Raw genomic sequence first — 23,878 nt, forward strand, 5'->3', positions numbered from 1 at the left:
GGCCAAGTGAGGGAGCTGGAGATGGCTTAGCAGTGAAGAACACTTGTTACTCTTGCAGAGGACCTGGGCTTAGGTCCCAGCACCCACCCACACAGCATCTCCAACGTTGTCTTCTGGCCTCTGCAGAGACCAGGCGCAAACATACAGGAAGAACAAAGACAGGTGGATGTGGGTGGATCCCTGGGGCTTGGTGATCAGCCTGACAGGTGGGTTCCAGGCCAACGGAAGACCTTGCTTCAAAAAGCAAATAAATAAATGGTTGTTTTAACATATTGCCGGTCCCAGCTCCAGCCTGCTATTCTGACAATTCCTCTGCACAATGTCCTTTTAAACATAAAGTCAAGGAGTGGTCTGGGGGCGAATGCTGGGGCAGAGACGGGTCAGCAGTTAACAACACTGGATGCTGATTTTGAGGATCAGAGTCAGGATCCCAGCTCACAAACACCAGTAACTCTAGCTCCAAGGGATCTGATACCCTCCTCTGTGCATGCTCACACATGCATGCAGACACATAATACAAGTAAATCTAAAAGTGAGAAAGATATTGGGAGATAGAGACAGACAAATATCTATGCTGGCGTAATGTCTCAGTGGGTAAAAGCACCCTGACAACCCGAGTTTGATTCTTGGAGTCTATGGTAGATCTGACTCCCACAGGCAATCCTCTGGCTTCCACATGCATGTGTGCCTTTCACATATTACATACAAGAAAAATTCAAGCACTGAAGCAAAAGGCTGACTTAAAGGGGAGTTCAAAGTACACGTGCAGAGTGCCGCTGCTTGTACCCTTGCAGTTGTGATTGGACTCACGGCTCTCCAGAGCCGGCTTTTCATCTGGTCCTCGGGATAGTAACTTTATTGGGAGTTTAAATGATGCCTACCGCATGCTTAGCACATACCAAGTGCTTGGCAAACATCAGCTACTATCATGTTAAGTTCCAGGACACAAAAGACATTAGAGGTGGGTCCAGGTTTACTGAAAAGGTTCTGTGGTGACCAGCCAAATCAGTGTTGGGGGTGGGGCAAGAGTAAAAAAATATCTGGCAGTGCCCAGTGGCACAGACCTTGGATCTCAGCAGCAAGTGGGTCTCTGTTAGTGTGAGGCCAGCCTGACCTACACAGCAAGTTCCAAGTCAACCAGGGCTATGTAGTAAGACCCTATGTTTTTGTTTTATGTACACTGGAATCTTGCCTACATATATGTATGTGTAAGGCTGTCAGATTCCTGTCACTGGAGTTACAGATAGTTGTGAGTTGCCATTGGGATCTCCAAACCACCGAGTCAATAGCCCTTGCTTCAGCATGCATTTCTTGGTCTTCCGGTGAGAGGAAGCGAGGAGTGTCTGGACAGCCACCTGCTCTTTTGTAGTCATTATGGGACTAGCTGTGTAAGCACAGAGGTGTCCGGTGAGCTGGGCTGGGCTCATTAGGGCCAAGGCTGAGGGGGGTCAGAATGTGATTACGGGAATGAGGAGCAGAGCAGAGGAGAGGCTGACTAGCTCACCTGTCACCAGAGTAGGAAGGCAGCAGCTCTTCAGCCCTCAGGAGTTGTGGAGGAGCAGGAAGTGGGCTCCCCCCACCCTAGCTTGTTCTTTTCTCCTGGTGAGTCACTGTATCACTTTCTGCCATAATCCCTTGAGACAAGGCGTCTCCTGTCCCCCCCCCCCCCCCCAGCACTATGGGTACTAGGGATAGATACATGGCTTCACCCAGTTTTCTGCACATGGGTGCTGGTATTTGAACTCAGACACTTGTGTTTATGTAGCAGGTCTTCCTTTTCAACAAGCCATCTTCCCAGTTACTCAGCTCATATTTTTTTTTCTCAGCTCATATTTTTGAGACAGGGTCTCACTGTATATAGCACTGGTAGGCCTGGAACTTGTTATGAAGTCAGACAATCAGGCTGACTTCAAACTCACAGAGATCCATCAGCCTTCTGTGTGTTGAGATTAAGGTGTGTGCCACACCCCCACCCTTGCCCCAGCTCCCTTATTGATGCCAAAATGAAACTTTGAGAGTCTGAACCCCAGGGAAGACACAGGAGTTGGTCAGAGTCCCTGGAAGGCTCTCTCTAGTTCATTACCTAGTAAAGTAGACAGCCCCATCTCTAGGGAAACTATTTCCATCAAGAAGCCTGGACATGTTGCTCAGAACTGCCTAGAGACCTTAGAACCTGGTGTTGCTATAGTCCTCAAGTAAATTTTTGTGTGGAACAGAATGGGGCTCTCCCTAGTCCAGTCTCAGATTAACTGTCTGGACCCGTAAGTCATCCCATCCTCTGCATGTATGTGTGTGCTGGCAAGCTCAAGGGTGAGTGACCCACATGCATGTTGAGGCCAGAGGTCAACCTTGGCTATTGTTCGTCAGGAGCTGTCCAGTTGTCTTTGAAACAAGGTTTCTTACTGAAACTGGAATGTATCAAGGGGACTGGCAGGCACTGGGCACCAGGAGATCCTCTGGTCCCGGACTCCCCAGTGCTGGCTTTGTAAACACCACCCCCAGCTTATATATTGTTCTGTTGATCAAACTCGGGATCTCAGGCTTGCAAAGCAAACCCTTTCCTGACTGACTCCCTCCCCCATGCCCAGGATCATTCTGAGTATCATACTCTTAGTCTTTTTTGGTCTGCTTGGCATCTGGAAACACTCTGGTCCTCCTACGTCCTTACAGGGAGTAGGGGCTTCATTTCACTCCTTCCCCTCTGCTTCCCTGGGAGGGTGTCCGGGAGAAGCTTCCCACCCTGTGGCCACCTCCCCTACCCAGGAAGGAAAGCAGGAAGGCTCTCTCTACCCCGTATTTACACTGACGCGATTTGACTCCATGCTGGAATCGGCACTGTTCATCAGCATCATAGGCCTGGCCGGGAGCCACCGTCGGGTACACGAAGTCCTGTCTGGGAGGCCGGTTATTCAGGCAAAGCCCCAGGCCCGAGCTGTGATAACAAGAAAACAATCTATAATGCCAAGGGACTGCAAGGCCATGACCACAGGGTTATTCCCAACTAGGTGGGGTGGGGGAGTCAGCTCCCCCAACAAGACTGTGCCCCGGCTGAGCAGGCGATGTGGCTCACTCCAGAAAGCTGGTGATGTAGTCTCGACTGCAGGATGACCACACGAATGGATTAGTCTTCATGGTAATGTGGGCAGCCATGAGTTTTGCTGGGTCCTGACCACGGGCCCCGCAGCCATTCCCCACACCATCATGATTCATGCCAAATCTGAGGAGAGGGGTGTCAGTTCTTCTAGGCACCGAGGGAACCCACCCAGCTCCTCTCACCCTCCTCTACCCCGTGTCCCCTGGCCTCACGTGTGCCCGATCTCATGGGCAATGGTGAATGCCGTGGCCAGGCCGATATCTTCATTGATACTGCAGCTCCTCTCACGCTCACACATCCCACCCACAGGGGCCAGGCCTGGGAAACGGGAATGTGGGAGGGGTCAAGGGGCTCAAGATTGTACTGGCTAGGTTCTATCCACCACAGGAGGTCTCACCCCAGGATCAAGGCCACCCTCCACAGTGCCTGCCACTGACGGACTCCCTACCTAGAGTGCCGCAGGGTTTATTCTTGTAGATGCAGATGTCATAGCTGTGGAAACAGATGGCAGTGAGGTTTGGTGGCCTCCCAGGCTGATGCCAGAGTCATCACTTCTGGGGAAGACAGTGTGAGGGTATGCTGCAAGGTCTTTTGTGGCCCGGGTTGAACTTGAACTCTTCATATAGCCAAAGATGACCCTGAGCTACTGATCTTCCCACCTCACCTCTACCTCTTAAGTGCTGGTATTTGAAGTGTGTACTTATATAACATGGTTTTCTAGGGCACTGGAGATTAAACCCAGGGCTTTGTGAATGCTATTCAAGGACTCTATCAGTTGAACTACATTCATGCCTGCCACCTACCCCAGACAAGGTCTCACGAAGTCCAGGCTGACCCCAAACTCCTGATCCTCCTACTTTCTCCAGTGCTGGGTTGTCATGACTGGCCTGGGGGTCGAATCATGTCTAAGCCTCATGCTGTACCCCCCATAGAACCAATCAGCTGGTCTTAGAATGCTGACAATAAATTACCAAGTGACTTAATGAAGGAGTGGGTGGTTAGGGCTCAAATGTCAGCTTCCCATTTTCAGGTTCTCCTTGGTTCCCAGTTCCTTCCATCCTCCACCTCCAACTGTCCCCCTCTTTGGACTCTAATGATCCTTTTTCCACCTGTTCCATTGTCCACAGCCCGAGAGGCCTCCCTGCCCCTTACCGTGTGATGAGCACAGCTGTGTCATGGTTGGCCACACCGTTCTCTGGGATGGCGTTGCCATGGCCACTGTGGCTCACGATGGATTTCTGCCACTTACAGAAGCTGTCCAGTGACTTCCCAGCATGGTGGGTGATCTCCAGGGTGGGCTGGGGATGGGAAGATTGAGGTGCATGGATGCCCCACCACCCTGGAGACGTCAGGCAGTAGTGGTGTGGATAGAGAAAGGGCGAAACACTTCCCAGATACCACACCTGGTCCTCTGTGAGCAGGATAAGGCGAGTGACGAGGATGTTGACGATGTTTCCCAGACTCGAGTCCTGGAAAAGTTTGGCAACCTGACCTCCAAGAAACAAGAGAGACCAAGTCTTAAGAGGAGCCCAGAACAGGGGACAATGGTCTTTTATCCTGTCACTTGCATTATTTTAATAAGACGCTGACTGTCCAGTAGCCAGGCAGGAAGTAGAGGCCGGGTGATGAGAACAGGAGAATTCTGGGAAGAGAAAAGAGTCAGTCTGTAGTCATCACTGAGATGCAGAGGAAGCAAGATGAAAATGCCTCGCTGATGAAAGATACCAAGTCACATGGCTAATACAGACAAAAATAATGGGTAATGTAAGATGTAAGAGTTAGTTAATGAGAAGCGTGAGCTAATAGGCCAACCAGTTTATAATTAATATAGTAGATCTTTGTGTGGAGACATACACCTTTAATCCCAACACTTGGGAGGCAGAGGCAGACAGAGCTCTGTGAATTCAAGGCCAACCTGATTTACAGAGTGAGACCCAGGACAGCCAAAGATACACAGAGAAACCCTGTCTCAAAAAGCCAATAATTAAAAATAAAAGAAATAGACTTTAAAATAAAGCTACATAAAGGAGGGGCGGGAAGGGGGAGGAGGAGCGGAGGGAGGGGGAGGAGGAGGGAAGGAGATGGAAATTTTTAAATATAAAAAAAAATAAACCATGAGAAAGAAAAAAAAATAAAATAAAGCTACATAAAGATGGAAAATACACAGAGAGTCTGGATACTGTATGTTATTATGCTGTCTTTAAATTGTTTGATGGCTGAGGAAAGAGCAAAAGCTGCTAAAAGATATTTGATTATAAATGCTGCTGGATTAATCTAACATATATATTTTGAAAATGCCTTGACTTAAAAATTTAAGTCAAAAGATATGTTACTTTGGAGAAGAGGTTTTGATTTTGTTTCCACAGGAAATGAGAGCCTGTGGATTCATTCTAAATTAAGAAAAATAAGGTTTGATCAAGGGAGACCCCCCCCTGAGAAATCTCCAATAGGAACAGATGACCCAGATTTCTGAGTTCTACATCCAGAACAGCCTCAAGGCTGCTGGCTGAGACGATCAAGCCTCAGAGAATACTCCAGTTAGAACTTGATTATAATTCTAAATTTTATTTAGGTTCCCATAAAATTATCAGCTCCCCAATCAACAGGAAGTAGCCTGAAAAACTACATCCACATTTCTAAAAAATGGATTATGGATATTTATCTTTGTTTAGAGTGTTGGTTACAAGATGTTATTCATGGGACAAGGACACACCTCCCAGAAGGATCAATTTCACCCCGCCGGACTGGAAGACTACATTTCCCAGGAACACCACAACAGACAACCACGCCTGCGTGAACCCCTTTATATATCAACGTTTCTCCACCCCCCGCTCCCTTTTTTCCTTCCTCCCTCCGCCCCCTCCTGCACTGTGGAACACTCCCTTCCCTTAATAAACAACCCTCCCACACACGTGGTCGCGCGTCCCAGGCCTTCTTCCTCCGACTCCGCGGTAGACACAAGCCAGAAAGAAACACAACATTGGTGCCAAAACCGACGGCCGCGTCTCCCAGATTTCGGGACTGGAGCTCCGGGCTAGGTGCCAGCCTGGATCCTCCAAACCGTGCCGGGACCGGCTGAGAACCTGGACATCTGAGGACCTGAGGACCGAAGACCCTATGGACTGCGGTCACGTGCTCAACATCTGCCTGTACAGGGCTCCGTGTCCACCATCAGCTTATTCGTGAGTTTTCCCCTTCCAGCTGGTCAAACGACCCTGGCCAACACACTAGTTGTCGCTGAGCGCTCGGCAGCTTGTTGGTTGTTCCTAGGGTCGGGGGGACTTCTCTGGTCCCCTTCGCCAGCGTTTAATCCGGCTTGCGTTCCTGGCTTGGCCTGTGCCTGAGACGGCGAAAGCCTCTCACTCCACCTGCGTCCGAGGGCCCGGGGTCCTTGGTTCTCTCTCTTTTCTTCCTTCTCCGTCTCTGTCTCTTCACGTGGCCACTACGGTGTGGCCTTGCCATCCCGGGGATGGCTGCAGCCGCTGCGGTGCGGCTTGGCCTTTGCTGCATTCCTCCTGTCTGAGGTACGGTCCTCATTGTTGACTTGAGAATTCAGCCAGGCTATCTAACATTCCACTCGTGGGGCCGGGACGCCGGGCCATTTCGCCTAACGGGGTACGGTCCTTGTAAGGCTTGAAGTGCCACGGTTTTTTTGCGGGCATGTTCACGGCCTAGCTATGGGAACCAAGCCGTCCAAACCGATTCCTCCTTCATCCCCACTGGGGCAGCTTTTAGAAACACTCAAGCCCCACACGCTAATGCCAAGCGTTCGCCAAACAAAGCTGATACGCCTATGCTCAAAGAAATGGCCCACGTATTCCTTAGAGGGAAATTGCAAATGGCCGCCTAACGGCACCTGCGACCCCAATATTCTACGGGAGTTAGCCAACCACTGCTACCGTACAGGCAAATGTAAGGGGCTAATATACATCTGTGCTTTCTTTTACCTAGCTCTTAAGACTGATCCTTCCGTCCTTTCTCGTTGTTCATCTGCCCACATGCTACCTGCTGTTAATCCAGAACCAGTTACTCCCGCCATGGATCCAGCCAATGAACTTCCACCTCCCCGGCCCAGGAGAACAGCCTCCCTCCGCTCTGCCCAGGCGAATGACACTCCACCTAAACTTCCTCCTAAGGTCTCTTTCAGGTCTAGGGAAAGACCGCCTGAGGCTACACCCCATAAGCTCAAGTATAAAAATACTTCACCTGACCTTTCTCCCTCCAGGTCCAGACCTAAGAAAACCCTACCTAAGCATTCTTCTCCCTGCCCCTCCCCTCCCAGCAGGTCCTCATCTGGCTTGGCCAGCTCCGCCTCCTCCTCTCCCTCCCCTCCCCCTTTTTGCTGCAGGTCCCGGTCTTGGTCTCAGCCAAGGTCACACAGGCCTTCAGACGCAACATCCTCCCCATCGCCTGCCCGCCCTACTCTGCCTCCTCGGTCTTCTAGGGCCCCGCGGTGCTCCCCCCATTCCCGTGCTCTAGCACCTTCCTTCACCCCTCCACTCACGTGTTCGCGGGCAGTCACAGGGCCGGATCCTAATCCGGATCAAATTAAGCCTGCGGCCATCCTGCCGCTGTGAGAGGTGCCTGGTGCAGACGGTCTGATTAAAGTACACGTTCCGTTTTCATTGTCTGAGCTTTCTCACATAGCTAATCTGCTAGGTTCCTATACGTCTAATCCTACCACTTTCATTAAGGAATTCCAGTACATCACACAGTCGTATAACCTGACATTCCATGACGTTTACATAATATTAGCTAATAATCTGCTGCGCAGGCGGGTTTGGGAGCAGGCAAGGCAATACGCGGATGAGGTTCACCAAACGCTGGCCTCCCACCCCCTTGGGGCAGAGGCGGTCCCAGAACAGGATCCCCACTGGGATTATAACAGCCCAGGAGGCATCCTGGCCAGAGACCAATTTCTGACTTGTCTCCTGGCAGGCCTACGTAAGGCTGCCCTCAAACCGGTAAATTATTCTAAACTCTCAGAAGTCATTCAGGATACAAAGGAAAATCCTTCTACATTTCTGGACCATCTCACAAAGGCCCTGTTGCAGTTCACAAACTTGGACCCAGAAAGTACTGAGGGCAGGAACATACTAATGACTCATTTTTTTAATCAGTGCTACCCGGATATCAAAGCCAAACTCAAGCGTTTGGAGAATGGCCCTTTAACCCCACAGGCAGAAATCCTGGAGGTAGCCTTTAAGGTGTACCACTCAAGGAATGACAAGGCCCGCAATCACTGCCACATGGTAACTGCAGCTGCTCAACCAACCGACATGATGGGCTATTCATCCCGCCCCAACTGGGCACCACCCCCGCCTCCCGGAGGGCGTGATCCACCGGGTCCGTGTTTCAAATGTGGTAAGACGGGTCACTGGGCCCGAGCATGCCCCAATCCCCAACGCAATCCCAAGGGACCTTGCCCAAGGTATCACAGGGAAGGTCACTGGTTTGTAGATTGTCCTCATGTGCTTGGTGATACAGAGATATTAAACACAGAGAACGCCCAAGTGGATCTCTTGGGCTTGGCCTTGGATGACTGAAGGTGCCCGAGCTCCGCCCCGACTGCCATGGTCATCTGCAGCCAGGAGCCACGGGTATTTCTCACTGTATCGGGAAGGCTCATCTCATTCCTCTTGGATACCAAAGCTACGTATTCGGTTCTGAGGGAATTCTGGGGGCCAACCTCTCCTTCAAATTCCCCTATTGTCGGGGTAGGGGGACAGCCCTATTTGCCTCAGCGGACTCTGCCACTCAATTGCGTGTTTAGAGGTATTTTTCTCACTCATTCATTTTTAGTCATGCCAACCTGCCCCGTGCCCTTAATGGGAAGAGATCTTTTAGCTAAACTGGGAGCCTCCATTTCTTTCGCTCCCTCCACCTGCTTTGTTCCAGATTCGTTGACGACACAGTTGCTGCTCCTCCTGGCCCCCCAGCCTTCTGACACTAACGCCTCTTTTCCTCTTCCAGCCTCCCTGGTGGATCCTCTGGTATGGGACACTCAAAATCCCGCTGTCGCTAAACACCATTCCCCTGTGGTCATTCAATTACAGGACCCCACCAGATATATTACTCAAGCTCAGTATCCTCTCTCTTCCCAGAGCTGTAGAGGACTTAAACCTATTATCTCTGACCTTTTGAGGAAAAGACTGCTCCGTACCACCTCCTCTCCCTTTAACACCCCTATACTGGCTGTTAAGAATTCTAACAGGAGCTCAGCTGTTGTTCCTCTTCACCCGGTTGTTGCTAACCCCTTCACACTTTTATCCAATATTTCTCCAGGAACCTCCCACTTTTCAGTTCTAGACCTTAAGGATGCCTTTTTCTCCATTCCCCTTAGCCCTCAATCTCAAAACATCTTTGCCTTCACCTGGACTGACCCGGACACTAACTTCTCCATGCAGCTCACCTGGACCATCCTTCCCCAGGGATTCTGGGACAGCCCACACCTCTTTGGCCAGGCTTTGGCCTCTGATTTGCTTTCACTGTCCCTCCATAAATCAAAAATAATCCAATATGTAGATGACATTCTCCTATGCAGCCCGTCTTTGGAGATAAGCAAGACGGGCACCGCTGCCCTACTAAATTTCCTATCCAAAAGGGGCTATAGAGTCTCATCCTCTAAGGCCCAGCTGTCCACTACTGAGGTAACGTATCTGGGTTTAACCATAACCCCAACCCAAAAGGCTATTACTCTAGACAGAAAAAAACTAATTCAATCTCTTACAGTTCCTTCAACCAAAGAGGAGGTCTTATTGTTCCTGGGAGTGGCCAGTTTCCTGCGTTCCTGGATCCCTTCCTTTTCTCTCTTAGCTCGTCCTCTATATGAAGCAGCTCTGGGCTCCCTGCGTGAGCCCCTCCTCCATTCAATCACCAAACCCTTCCAGAGACTCCAACGGGCTCTCATTCAAGCCCCAGCTCTTCATCTTCTGGATTTAACTCATCCCCTTTCTCTTTATGTAGCAGAGAAGGAGTCTCTTGGGGTCTTAGGACATCAACTGGGACCTTCTTTTGCATCTGTATCATACCTGTCAAAGAAGATGGACCTCACCACTCGGGGCTGGGCACCCTGCATACGTGCGCTGGCGGCTGCTGAACTTCTGATTCCTGCCAAGCTCGAAGGACTTCCTCACTGGATTCACCTGTCACACCTTAAACTGTTTACTCCTCCAGCTCAAGAAGATTCCTCGTTCACGGTAACTCAGACAGGACCTTGCTCTCTCAAGTTCCAGAGGACACCAACTTCAGTCCAAGGAGAATAACGGTTCCATCTACACTTAACTCTTTCTTATACTAACACACCCTCTCCCTTCTCTTTTTCCTATGTATGACCTCTCCAAATACTTCCAATGTCACGCTTAAATTCTAAATAACTACTCAGTTGTCATTACAGGAATCATCATCGCCCACGGAGACAAGGGATTCAGGTGGTAAATGCGGTTAGAAATTTATTTCTCTTTTAAGGCATTTTCTTTAAGTTCTAGGAAGCCAGCTTAACCCACCTGAATGGACTGGACATGAACAAAATAAGTATTCAAATGGAATAAGTATCATTTAATTTTTATCACTCTTGGCCTCAAAAAACCCTAAAGCCCCCCACTACCTCAAACCCTGAAGCTCCCACCTCATATTCCCCCCCCCCCCTAATTTTTCCTTTCCTAATGTGATTCTTGTTTTCCAGCACCTAACGACAACCCAGTTCCTCAAGACACCAACGGATGTGGTTTCAATCAGCCATCCCAGGACATCGGGACACGGACCACCAGGACATCCCAGGACGTCAGTGAACAGGACATCATTACCAGGACACACCGAAGCCATCCCAGGATGCCAGCGAATGGGACCAGGACATCGAACACCCCCCAAAAAATCCCTCGACACCCCTGAAGAATCCCTCGATGCCCACAAAGTCAGCAGGAAGCAGTTATGAGAGACCGGGCTACGCCCCCATTCCCTACCCACTAAACCCCCCCCCCCCAAATTTTTTAATAAACCAAAAAGTGTGGAGATGTGATTCTCATGGGACAAGGACCACACCTCCCAGAAGGATCAATTTCACCCCTCCGGACCGGAAGACTACATTTCCCAGGAACACCGCAACAGACAACCACGCCTGCGTGAACCCCTTTATATATCAACGTTTCTCTACCCCGGCTCCCTTTTTTCCTTCCTCCCTCCGCCCCCTCCCGCACTGTGGAACACTCCCTTCCCTTAATAAACAACCCTCCCACGCACGTGGTCGTGCGTCCTGGACCTTCTTCCTCCGACTCCGCGGTAGACACAAGCCAGAAAGAAACACAACATTATGGATAATGATCTGGACAAAAAGCTAAATAAAGGGGGGGGGGGGGAGGACGTGCTGTGGGATAATTGTCTTTTATTCTGTCACTTGCATTATTTTAATAAGATGTTGATTGGCCAGTAGCCAAGCAGGAAGTAAAGGCAGGGCAACCAGGCAGGAAGTAGAGGCAGGACGATGAAAACAGGAGAATTCTGGGAAGAGGAAAGAGTCAGTCTGCAGTCATCACTGAGATGCAGAGGAAGCAAGATAAGAATGCCTCACTGATGAAAGATACTAAGTCACATGGCTAACAAAGACAAGAATAATGGGAAATGTAAGATGTAAGAGTTAGTTAATAAGAAGCGTGAGCTAATAGGCCAACCAGTTTATAATTAATATAGTAGACCTCTGTGTATTTCTTTGGGACTGAACAGCTGCAGGACTGGGTGGGACAGAAACCTCTGTCAACAGGATAGAACTGTGGTGACGGCTCAATTGGCAAAGTACTTGCTATTAAAGCATGAGAACCTGAGTTCAATTCCCCAAACCCACATTAAAACAAACAAAAGACAGGCACAGGTATAAACCTGGAGGCTCACAAGCCAGCCAGGTTAGTTGAATGTACAAGTTCCCGATTCAGTGAAACAGCTTTTCTCAGAAAGTAAGGCAGAGAACAAAAGCCCCACCCACTAGCTGAGGAACTATGTCAGCTGATCGTTTCTGGGAGTGGGGAGAGGGAGGAGGAGGAGAGGGGGAGAGAGAGAGAGAGAGAGAGAGAGAGAGAGAGAGATTTCTTCAGGGATGTAGTCCCTGGTTGGTTGTCCAAACACATACAGGAAGAACTAGTTGGACTCAGGTTAAACAAACAAACCAGGTCTGGCGGCACACTTCAAACCTCAGCACTCAGGCGGCAGAGAAGAGTTCCAGGTTGGCTAAGGCTACATAGTGAGAGACCCTATTTCAAAAGAAGAAGGGGATGGGGAGAGTAGATGAACTTGTGAGGGAGACATGGTTGGGGAAATAGGAGAAGAGTTGTGGGGGAAGAGAGTAGAGGTTGGATATGATCAAAACACACTGTTTACACATATGAAATTCTCACAGTTCAAATAAAAAATGTACATATAAAAAGATGAAGAGCCACTGAGGAAGACACCAGTGTCAGCCTTTGCCTTGAGCCTAGCTCATGGATGTTCCTCTGCCCCGAAACTGAAGAGTAAAAGCAGTGATCTTTCCTTTGAGTGCCTACTATATGCTGGGTGCTGGATAAGGACTGCCTGCACCACTCATCCCCCACCTTAAAGATGAGGGTGCTGACGTACAGAATGCTGGGCACACGGCTGGCGGTGCCACAGGTGAGATTCCAGTCTGTGTTGCTTACCAGCATCTCTCTGACTGTCCCAATTCAGTTTCTCTCTCCTTTATCCCTCATCTCCCCTTGGCTCCACCTACACATCCGGCAGCTGCACGAAGGATGTACAAGTGTCCCTACTCCTCTGCAGTCTGAGGGTACCAACTAAACATCAGTACAGGAAGGTAGAAGTCCAAGGCAGTGGAGAAGCAGTAAGGCACGAAGAGGAAGTGGCTAAGTGGACCCAAGTGACAGAGGTCAGGCAAAGCAGCAATCTTGAGAGTCTTGGGCTATCCTTTTGCTTTACTGGAAATCCCCAGGAAGCCTGGCAAGTTTTAGGAAACTTTCAAAGCCCCAGCAAAGGATGTGGGATTGGGACAGAACACAGAGACAATATTATGTCAACATTGTGTGCCATTTATTAGTCTGCTAAACTTTGTCTTTAAAATTTTTAAATTACATTTGTGTGTGCATGTGCATGTATACATTTGCACGCTCTTGAATGTGTGGATGTCAGACAACTTCTGGAGGCCAGTTTTCTCCTCCTACCATGTGGGACTCTGTCAATAGAATTCTGGTTGTCAAGCCTTGTGCAACACCTTTACCTGCTGAACTATCCTGCTCTTTCTTTTGCTTCAGTGAAGCAGGAACCCATTCATCAAACCTTACTATATTCTGTGTGCTCTCCCATGACCTTTTCCTCTTTAGTTATTGTAGACTGCTAACAGGAGAGGGATTTGAGGACCAGGGAGGTACAGGACCTTGATCAAGTTCTAGTACAGAAGCTGGGTACAGACAGCACTGTGGATCAGCACGATGAATCCCATGGATTCAGACAGCACAGACTAACTATATGTACAATGGGGTGGGTATGGCACATTATTAATACTTGCACTTAGAAGGTGGGGGTAGGAAGAGATTGGGTTCAAGGCCTGTCTCACTTATGTAAAGAGTTGAGTCTGGACTACATGAGACCCTGTGGAAGGACACAAAAGAGAAGAGGGAGCAGTGGAAGAAGAAAGAAATTATCTCACAAAAATTTGCATGCTGGTCAGATGGCTAGGTGGGTAAAGTGCTTTTGTATAGAAGTGGAAATCTGAGTTTGGATTCCCAGCACCTGTATCTATAGCAACAGTGCTGAGGGAGCAGGGACAGGCAGATTCCTGGAGCTCACCATTGGGTCAACCAGTTTAGCCACTTTTAGTGAGAGACCTTGTCTCAAAAAATGAGATGGAGGTACTGTAGGGACAGTTCCAGTTAACAGAGTTAAGAACACTGACTGTTCTTGAGTACCCAGGTTCGATCCCTAGCACCCACTTGGCAGCTCTAACCGCCTGTAACTCCATTTCCAGGGGCTCCAATGCAGGCACATGGTGCAAAGGCAGACAATCAGGCAAACACCCATACATGCAAAATAATAAATGACTGAAAAGAAATAAGATGGAGAGTGACAACCTCTGGACTCCACATGTATGTGAACACAAACGTACACACGCCTGCACACATATGAACACACACACATAGATACATGCCACACACACAAAATCACAGTGTACTAAACACATACAGACTTCCCATTATTATTGTCTCTGGGAGGATATACATATAAAGGCTCTGGGAGGATACACGTAGGTTACACAAAGTTCCCCACAGTCTGCTGTGAGAGATCAGACTTGCTTTCCTGTGCTCTTTTGGTTTTTTGGTACAAGGTTTTTCCATAGCTCAATCCCTTGACTTGCAAGTCCTCCTTGCTCAGCCTCTGAGTACTAAGAGAGTAGGCTCTGGGGGATCCCAGGCAGGGCCTTGTGTGTATTAGGCATGCCATGCGCTGTTATGGCTGGGGTCACCACCACATGAAAAAGTGCATTAAAGGGTCTCAGCATAAGGAAGATTGAAACCACTGACCGAAGGGGACAGAGCTGCATTTACGCCCATGCAGGCCATCTCGAGCATCTGTCACCAGACAGTGTGATGCGTCTGCTCGTCACTAGACAGACCTCTGCTCTCCCTCTTCCCACTCTCTACTTTATTGTTTTGGCCCCTGGTTGCAGATCAGCAGTGAGGGAGTGGCACCTAGAGGCTGCAGGTCCCCAGGACTGCAGGCTCAGGAAGGGGAAGGCACTTACAATGTTCATGATGGCCAACACGTACTGCTCCACATCTCTCCGCCCGTGGTAGGCCACCATCATCTTGTCGGCTACCACCAGCGTCTCCACATAGCGCTCCCTGCTGACTGATCGTTTCAGGCCCGGCTGGCCTCGCTCTGTCTCATTCCCCAGGGGTCTAGCAGGTGGTGGCTTCAGTGTCCGCAACCACCACGGACGACCCTTCCATGGTTTCTCATCTAGGAGACAAAGCGGTGACTCTTCTGTCTAATAGCCTTTGTAGATTGCGCTTGCTCTGAACTCTCGCCCTCCCTGATTCCAGCTTCCCAGTACTCACTTCAGAGAGCATGAACAATGCCTGTGCCCTTCAGCGGATTGCTTGAGTTTGTGTTGTGCATGTGGAGGCAGGAGATTGACACTGGGCACCTTCCTCGACGACTCTCTACTGTATTTATTTATGGAAGCTGGGTTTCTCAGTAGAGCCAAGAGCTCATTGTTCATCTAGCCTAGTATCCAGCTGCTCCAGGGATCCCTGTCTCTGTCTTCCTAGCCCTGAGGTTTTAGGTGGCCGACCATACTTGCCTGGGTGCTTAGGGATATGAACTTATGAACCATGGTTCTCACACTTGCGTGGTGAGGGCTTTACTTACCAAGCCATCTCCCCAGCGTGGCTTTTGTGTGCAGTTTGTAGGGTCTTGTGCAACTTGGATAAGCATTTTACCATTGAACTCACTCCTAGCTCTTTCTGGCATCTTGGCTGCATAGCCACTCAAGTGTCTGCTATGACCACGCTGCAGCTGAATTGTGTGACCTGACAATAATTCTCAGTAAGGAATGGTTTTCCTACTGAACTCCTATCACAGACAGCTGTCACTCCCCCCCCCCCCACACCCCGCCTCACAGCATCACCCTCTTAGGATCCTTTCTAGCCCCCTGCTCGCAGATGAAGGTGCTCTGGAATCCACAACAGCGTCTTTCCTAATTAGGTAGCACCTTGCTGACCTCTGTGGAGGAAAGACTACTGCTTCTATTCGCCTCAAAGGAATAACACCATATTACCTCCCTGCCTATCCCAAAGACATAGGAGTACCTCTCACTCCACAGGCTGTGTCCAGATGGGGGTGACGCAGAGAGGAACGCTTGTATACTACGTGGGGGCCACTCTCTTCTGGGCCACGGCGACCTTTGGGCCCACCTTGCAGGGGCTCAATCAGATACTCTTCCTCGCCTGCCACAATCAGACCGTGCTGGGTAGGGACAGAAAGCTCAGTTCAGGTTGTGATATCCTGGACCCTCTCTCTATGATTGCATCCCTTCTTCCCTTCTTCAGTACTAGGAATCAAACCTAGGACCTTGTTCATGCTAGGCAAGCACTCTACCACTGAACTATATCCCCAGCCCCTCTTTGGTTTGGTTCTTTTTGTTTTTCTGAGGTGGGATCTTATGTAGCCCAGGCTATCTTGGAACTCACTCTGTGGCCCAGGCTTGTCTGAAACCCAACTATGTAGCTGAGGAGGAGTCAGAACTTCTGTCTCCACCCCTCAAGTGGTTGGGCTTGTGTCACCACACACCTGGTTTGTGTTCCAACTTTGTGTCTGTGTGTGTGTGTGTGCGCGCGCGCGCGCGTCCACACACACCATGCAGAGGTGTTCGGCCTGAGCTCTTATGCACAGGTCAGATGAGGAGGTCTACCGCCATCAGCCTGCTTTATCTCCTCCTGACAGGGGCTCTCACTGGATCTGGAACCTGCTGTTTTCTGGCTAGAGTGACTGGCTATGAAGCCCTCCAAAATTCGCTCCCTCTGCCTACCACCTAGCACTGCAGCTACACAGGGTGGGATGAGAAATCAACTCCTTGTGTATAAACCCTTCTGAGAGACTCAGCCCCACCCTTAAAAGAAAAAAAATTAATTACAATCTCATTATTTCTCCCCCTTCCTTCAATCCCTCCTAAACTTTCTAATTTCTTAAAAAAGTGTTTTTATATTTATTTGTGTGTGGAGATCAAAGGACGACTTGAGGAAGTTATTCTCTCCCTCCACGATGAGGATCCCGGGGATCGACCGCATGTCTCTAGGTTTGGCAGCAAGCACCTTTATCCACTGAGCCATTCAGTGGACCTACTGTTACTGATTTTATCATGCATGCTAAAGAGGTCTCTTTACTTCCGGCCTCACATGAGGTTATACTTTTTCCTTTAAGCACATCTTTAGCTGCATCTCAAAGGACTGCTCAGCTCAAGATACTTTTAAAACACCCAAATATGATTGTTCCATTCTGTTGATTATATGTTTTTCTTAACTTCCAGGAGGAAGTGATCATTTCCCCCTGCTTCCCAGAATCCTCAGCTTACCAGGCCCCCACAGGTGCTGATGGCCACATGGGAGCTCCCAGCTTGGCCTTGCAGGTGGCCAGCGTAGAGGCAGTGGGCTCGGGCAGCCCTCTGCCAGGCCAGGCCCTCCCGCGTCCAGTATTCCACGGAGACATGCCCTGCCAGCAGACGGGGGCTGCGGGTCAGATTCAGCAGGAAGTGAGTGCTGGGTGCGGCCACCTTGTAGAACAGGCGCGACTCGGCTGTGGCCCCCGTACCCCGACGCTGCCTCCGGGGGGCAGGTGGAGAGAAGGCCAGCATTGCCCCGTTGTGGTCCACGCGGGTTGGGAAGGCAATCTCATAGCTCTCCAAACTGGACAGGAGTTCATCTATAGGTAACGGGAGCAGAGACGGGGTGGTGAAGCATGGCCAGAGATGATGGCCTCAGGAATCGAGGACACCAGATATTCAACCTAGAAACTCCAGGACACGTGAATTTCCCCAACCCCAGCCCACTGACGGACCAACTGTTGTTCCCTTCAGACTGCCACCATTGGAAGGCGCTCCCTACCTTGAGACCTGAAGGCTTGCGTGACCTTGAATGTGAGGCCCAGCCCCAGGGCAAGGGCCCAGCGGAGGATCTGGCAGGCAGAAGCCATAGGAGCTACGTGTCCACATGTCTCTCCCCAGCCCCGGCTGCTGGCAGCCCCTGCAGTGCTGCCTCCCCTGTTCACAGTCTGGGCAGCATCACCGGTGTCCTGGGAAGAGAGACTGAGTCAGGAGGGGCCTTGGTCCCATCGCCCAGCAGAGCCGGTGCCCCTTGCCAGACCCTTGCCATGGCGAAGCCTCTCCATGACCCAGGCACTTCTTTCAGAAGATTCCCGAGTAGTTCTAGTGTGTTTTCATCTCCCACCTCCTCCCCACCATGTCAACACTCAGAGGGGACCCGCACCAGGGCAAGAAGCCACCTTCTCAAGCAGATGATCTAGAATCACCCGGGAGGTGAAGTGGGAAGACAGACACAACCTAAAAGTGGGTGTAACCGGATCCCAGACTGTGAGAAAGTGAGCGAGTGCCCAAGTCTGAAAACCTGAGTTCAACCTTCCAAACCCACAGAGCAAACAGGGAGAGCTGACTGTAAGTTGTCCCCCGATTTCCACACTTGTGCCTGTGGCACATGAGTGTGTAAGTGTGCATGTATGTTTTTTCTCTCTCTTGCATGTAGGCACGCGCGCGCGCGCGCGCGCGCGCACGCACACACACACACACACACACACACACACACACACGACAAATGAATGCAATCAGTAAAGACAGGGAGGGAGCTGGGGTTGGGCCTCTGTACTCCCTTTCCCCCCACACACGGGGTTTCTCTGTAGCTTTGGAGCCTGTCTTGGCTTGCTCTGTAGACCGGGCTGGTCTCGAACTCACAGAGATCCGCCTGCCTCTGCCTCCCCAGTGCTGGGATTAAAGGCGTGCACCACCACAGCCTGCCTGGGCCTCCGGTTTCTGATTGTGGATATACTGTGTCCAGATGCTACAAGGTCCTGGTTACCTGATTTCTGTGGCATGGTGGACTGGTACCCCTGAACCGTGAGCTAAAATCAGCCCTTTATCCCTTAAATTACTGTGGTCGGGGTATTTTGTCATAGCAGCAGGAAAAAATTTTTTAAGACAAACACTGGTGAATTTCACTTTCAGAATAATAAGTCCCCTCCTTGTATGAATGAGAGGTGATGAAGACGGACCAGGGTCACCCTTGGAACGAGGTAGAAATCAGATTCACTCAACAGCTAATGACTGGCTTGGGCTGCAGTGGGGCTGGGGTAAAGAAAATGATCTCATGGCTCCTCACACGAGGATGGTTATCTCCCATCTTCCTGAAGCTTTGCTCCTGGGAGTGACAGACACTTCACTGTGGAGAAAGGAGGGTGTCTCAGATTGTGATGTGCTCTCTAGAGAAACCAGTTTGCAGACACTGGGAAGCGGAGGTTCAGAGGACAAAGACAGCTAATCATAGAGAGCAGAGGGTGCAAGCGAACTGCAGAATCAAACGTCTGAGGGCGGTGGGCGCTGGGCTGGCTCAGCAAGTTTGTTATGGAAGCATTTGCTATGGAAACTTGCCTGACCAACCTGAGCTTGCTCCCCAGATCCTGCGTGGAAAGAGAATTGACTCCTGAAAATTGCCCTCTGATGTCCACACAATAATCAATAAATATCCTTTGACCTCTATAGGCATAAAGTGGCACCCATGTTCTCACATCCACACACATCAATAACAGGAGAAAAAGAAAAACCTTTAAGATCCTGCAAGACCTAGCTTGACTCACCAATTAAGTCTGATACACACACACACAACAACAACAACAACAACAACAACAATAAAAATAACTGCAACTTAAAAAGAACAAAGTAAGCAAGCAAACCAATCCCTGAATCCAAACAAAAAACTCAGGTCATTTGAAAGCTAGGGCAATGGTCAGGGAGAATTTCCAACCCATAATTAAGACCAAGGCAGGCACTAAGATCTTTCAGGCTTTCTTCAAGTCCCCCATTGTCTTGGGATCTGGCTTTGGATCCCTGGCTACAGGTACTTTGTATGTCCCCCTTCTGGTTTTTCCAGGCAAGGCCTCTCGGTATAGCCCTGGCTATCCTGCTACTCACTCTTTTGATCAGGCTGGCTTTGAGCTCGGAGATCCACCTGTCTCTGCCTCCCTAATGCTGGGACGAAATATGTGCACCACCACACCTGCCTTAAAGGTAGGTTGTTAATGTCCCACATTGTGGTCACGTATTCCCAGAGGCTTTACCTTCAACCTACATTCCTAGCTTTGCTCTTTAATATTTTTAAAAATTACATTTCTTTATTTTGTGTGTATGGAGGTCAGGGGATAACTCTCGGGAGCTGGTTCTCTCCTTCCACTATGTGGGAGCAGAAGATCGATCTCAGGTCACCAGACTTTACCCACTGAGTCATCTCGGTTGCCCTCTAGCCTTGGTCTCTCAGATGGCAGGCCTGTTTCTCAGGCATCTGCCCCAGGCTAGTCTGTAGCAGGCACCTCTCTGGGCTAACCACTCTGTGCCAAGCCCTTTCCCTGCCCTCTGGTCTCCATCCTCCACCTCCCCTTCTGTACAAATCCAACCCCCCCCCCCCCCTTAATCACACACTGTCTTGTTTTCTTTGCATTCCAGCCAAGTCTGAGAGTCGATCCCCAAACAGGGCAGTTTGGCAGCAGAGAGAGAAGCCGGAATTTCTCCAAGATGCTAGCGGAGAAAGCCACATTCCCTACTTCTGCTTGGGTCCTTCTAGTAATAGGAGGCTCTCTCAGAGATATTTTGAGACTCTGCAGTTTTGTTCAGCCAGGCTAATGTGTACCCTTAGTTGGTGGTGGGTTCTTTTTGTCTTCCTCTCAACCCCCATTTCTGGGGGCCTCACTAGTCAGTATAATGTGGAATCATTGTCTATGGATTCTTCAGTTCAGTTTGGCACTAGGCAGAGAACCCAGGCTGGAGGAGCACAAAGGGAAGGAGGCAGGTTGATCTTCAGCCCTAACCTGAGCTATGTTTGTTTGTTTATTTATTTGTTTGTTTATTTATTTTTTAGGAAAGGATCTCACATACCCCAGGTTCATCTCAGACTTTCTATGTAGCTAAGAACTTGAATTTCTGACTCTCTTGCTTCCACGTTTCATGTGCTGGGAGGCAGCCATACCCAGTCTACACAGAGCTGGGGACTGAACCCAGGCCTGAAGCCTCTGCTAACTGAGCTATATCTCAAGCCCCTTGAGATGAGGTTTGGAGTTCAAAGTTTGCTGAGTCTTCTCATCTCTTCCTTGGGTCTGGTTTTACCTCTTGGCCTTCATTCTTTTTCAGTTCCTAAAGCAAAATCTTTTTCCTCTTGCCTCTTTCTCGCCACTCCTTCCGTGGAGACAACTAAATCTGAAACTGCCTCAGCAGTTAAGAGCGCTTAATGCTCTTCCAGAGGACTTTTGTTTCGCTTCCTCCCAGTGCCCACTTTAGGCAGAGTACAACCAGTTCCAAGTCTAGTGCCCTCTTCTGGCCTCCACGGGCACCTACATAAACATGGTACATATAAATTCATGCCAAAATACACACACACACATTTATATAAGTAAATGTGTATTTTAAATATATTTAAATTTTAAAAAGATTCTGATTCTGATCCCCTCTGGCCTTCACTACCCCACTTCCACTCATGGGAGCAGCAGTCTCAATGCAATGAGACAGGGACCTAGCCTCCCAGCCTCTGCCTTTTCCCGTTCTAGTCCTACCAGGGTAGAACCCACTTGTGGTGCCTTTGAGTTCCCACCCCTCCCAATAACTGCATAGGCTATCCAGTGTTTCTGACTCAGGTGGGGATCAGAGGCGGGGTAGAAGGACTCTGCTGGGTGAGTGACTGAGGGAGGTGGTGGCGGAGGTCACCTGTCCACAGGGTGATAACTACTGCTAGGAGTGGCACAGCTCCCAGATCCCAAGGTGGGGCTATGGAGGAGACCAAAGGGAAGTCACTAGGTCTGGGGAAAGATAAGGTCTATCTGAGGATGGGTTCCTCAGAGGGGTCTCCTGCTTGGCTGGGCACAAGATCACAGAGGGGTATCTACACTAGTGTGTGTATGTGCTTGTATGACTGTGTGAGTGTGTGTGTGTGTGTACACCTAGGCTTGGTCCCTTCCCCCCAAACCCCTCCTTTAACAGGCTGGAGGGAGGCCATCAGCCTGGGGGAGGGGGCGAGGTCTGGAGAAGGAAATGCCTCCTGGAAACTATGGCTCCATCCCATCCCTTGGATCCTGCAGGGACCAGCACTGCACACCAAGGCCTCCGTAGGCCAGGCTGCCTGGGAAACCCAGCCGAAAAGGCTTCCCAATGGAGGATGAAGTGTCTTTGGCCGGGCCTAGGCAGCCATCAGCAGGGAGCAGCAGGCTTCCTTCAGGCATTGCACATCTGGCCTGGCTGTGGTGAGCAGACAGACAAAGGCCCAGCCAGAGAGGAGGCCTGAGGGGGAGGGGGCTGTGCTGGTCACCAGCCCCATTATCACCAACCAGCTGCTAATTAAAGAGTCTGTCTGAAAGTCTCCACATAGGAGGGAGACGTCCTGCCTAAGAGTACTGTGGCCTAGATGACCAACTCGAAGGGAAGTGGCAGCCCCAGCCAGACACACAAACAAGCACACACTCACATTCTATAGGGCAACCACACCTGTATAGCAGGAAAGCCTTGTTCACTACACCCAAACACACACAACTACACACTCCCAAACCTATACAGAAACACATATTTTCACATGCACACCCAGACAACACAGGCAACCCAGAAGCCCGGACAAACATGTACATCAGAGGCCTAAGTGCACAAGCTAAGACAACTCACAAGCCTAGAGGCCTACACATACTCATTTAACACAGAAACCCAACCCCCCTACACATGTACACAAGTTTACACGTTCACTGAGGAGGAGACAAACTAGAATTCAATAAACCCGGACACATATATACACAGGCATTTCCACTAATCCCACATCAGAGAAATGCAAATATTCAAACAGACACACTTAGCATCTACACACATACCTACACACCACACACACACACACACACACACACACACACACGACACGGACACGGACACGGTCACTTTTCTGAGAATAAACACCAGTTTACCTCAGTTAAGCAAACACTCAACACACCTCAACAATCTGCCCACACAGAGTCGCTCCCAAATGCTGACAGTCACCAGGACACACAACCCGCAGAAGTACAACCTTTTGGATACACTGTTGGCCCCGATCTCCCCCGCCCTTCTCCCGCCCCAAACCTGAGCCAACCCACAGGCGTTCTGTCTCTGCACACTTGGGGACATCCCGCACCAACATAACACACGCACAGCGGGATCCATGCAGCGCATCTCGTCCCCGACACACACAGAGTCACTCATAGTAACTGCACTCCGGGGGCTGCGCCGCCCAACTGGGTCCCCGATCGTCTGTACCTGTGTGCCCGGGGCCTCTGGTTCACCGTGGCCGCACAGTCTCGCCGCAGGAAGGGAGGGAGCTAGCGCGCGGCGGCGTGGCCGGGGGAGGGGGCGCGGGAAGGCACTCACTTCCTGAGCAGCCTGCCAGGGTTATAAAAAACCCCCAAACCCCGCCCGCTGCTGCTGCCGAGGCCGCCGCCGCCCAGGGCCTCAGGCTGGACCCCAGCCAAAGACCCCGGAGCCTGGGTTACCCCGCCCTGCGAAGGGCGCCCCGCGCGGGTGGAAATGCTGGGGAGGAACTTGGGGTGGGGGTTGGGATGGGAAGTTGGGGAAAGTGGGGGTGGGGAGCTAGGGGCGGTGATAGAAGGCGGGGGTGAGGGGAATAAGATGGAGAGTTGGAGGAGGAGAGGACGCACACAGTTGGGGGATGGGCGGGGAGCCCGAATTGCTTGGATGGGGGTTAGGCGGGAGTTGATTGCGGAGAGGAGAGTTTGAATAGGGGGAGGTGGAGGCTGCGGGGGGCATGAAGGAAGGGACAAAAATGAGTTGGAGGGTAGCGAGGGGATGGAACAAGGGGAGAGCCCATTGTCTCGTCTCCATTAGTCGCGACAACAACAGCTGTTATTTATTGAGGGCTGGTCCTTGCTCAAGCAAACATTTATTGGGCACCTCCCCGTGTGCCAGGCACGGTGCCCGAGGGTGAGTGAATAAATCTCAGTTGAGTCCCGGCCTTCACAAAGCTCCTGTCT

At 50.4% G+C, this 23,878-nt stretch overlaps 1 protein-coding gene across 5 annotated transcripts in view; it reads right to left on the reverse strand.

The window, feature by feature from the left end:
- The window catches only part of Adamts10 (ADAM metallopeptidase with thrombospondin type 1 motif 10), a 37,470-nt gene extending 14,206 nt beyond the window's left edge, over positions 1-23,264 (reverse strand). For 3 of the 5 annotated variants that reach the window (XM_038346863.1, XM_038346854.1, XM_038346872.1), the window contains exons 1-11: positions 23,148-23,264; positions 17,713-17,899; positions 17,184-17,530; positions 15,922-16,078; positions 14,853-15,070; positions 4,498-4,581; positions 4,247-4,392; positions 3,543-3,586; positions 3,307-3,412; positions 3,071-3,217; positions 2,791-2,932 (exon numbers count right to left, since the gene is read on the reverse strand). In XM_038346863.1, the coding sequence (XP_038202791.1) occupies positions 2,791-2,932; positions 3,071-3,217; positions 3,307-3,412; positions 3,543-3,586; positions 4,247-4,392; positions 4,498-4,581; positions 14,853-15,070; positions 15,922-16,078; positions 17,184-17,530; positions 17,713-17,800 (1,479 nt within the window). In that variant the 5' untranslated portion in view covers positions 17,801-17,899; positions 23,148-23,264. Of the gene's footprint in view, positions 1-2,790; positions 2,933-3,070; positions 3,218-3,306; positions 3,413-3,542; positions 3,587-4,246; positions 4,393-4,497; positions 4,582-14,852; positions 15,071-15,921; positions 16,079-17,183; positions 17,531-17,712; positions 17,900-23,147 lie in introns of those variants that run through there. The other 2 variants (XM_038346889.1, XM_038346880.1) reach the window with 2 other exon arrangements.
- Between the last annotated feature and the right edge of the window lie 614 nt (positions 23,265-23,878).

The sequence above is a fragment of the Arvicola amphibius genome, chromosome 1 (genome assembly GCF_903992535.2).
Source record: "Arvicola amphibius chromosome 1, mArvAmp1.2, whole genome shotgun sequence".
Lineage (NCBI taxonomy): Eukaryota > Metazoa > Chordata > Mammalia > Rodentia > Cricetidae > Arvicola > Arvicola amphibius.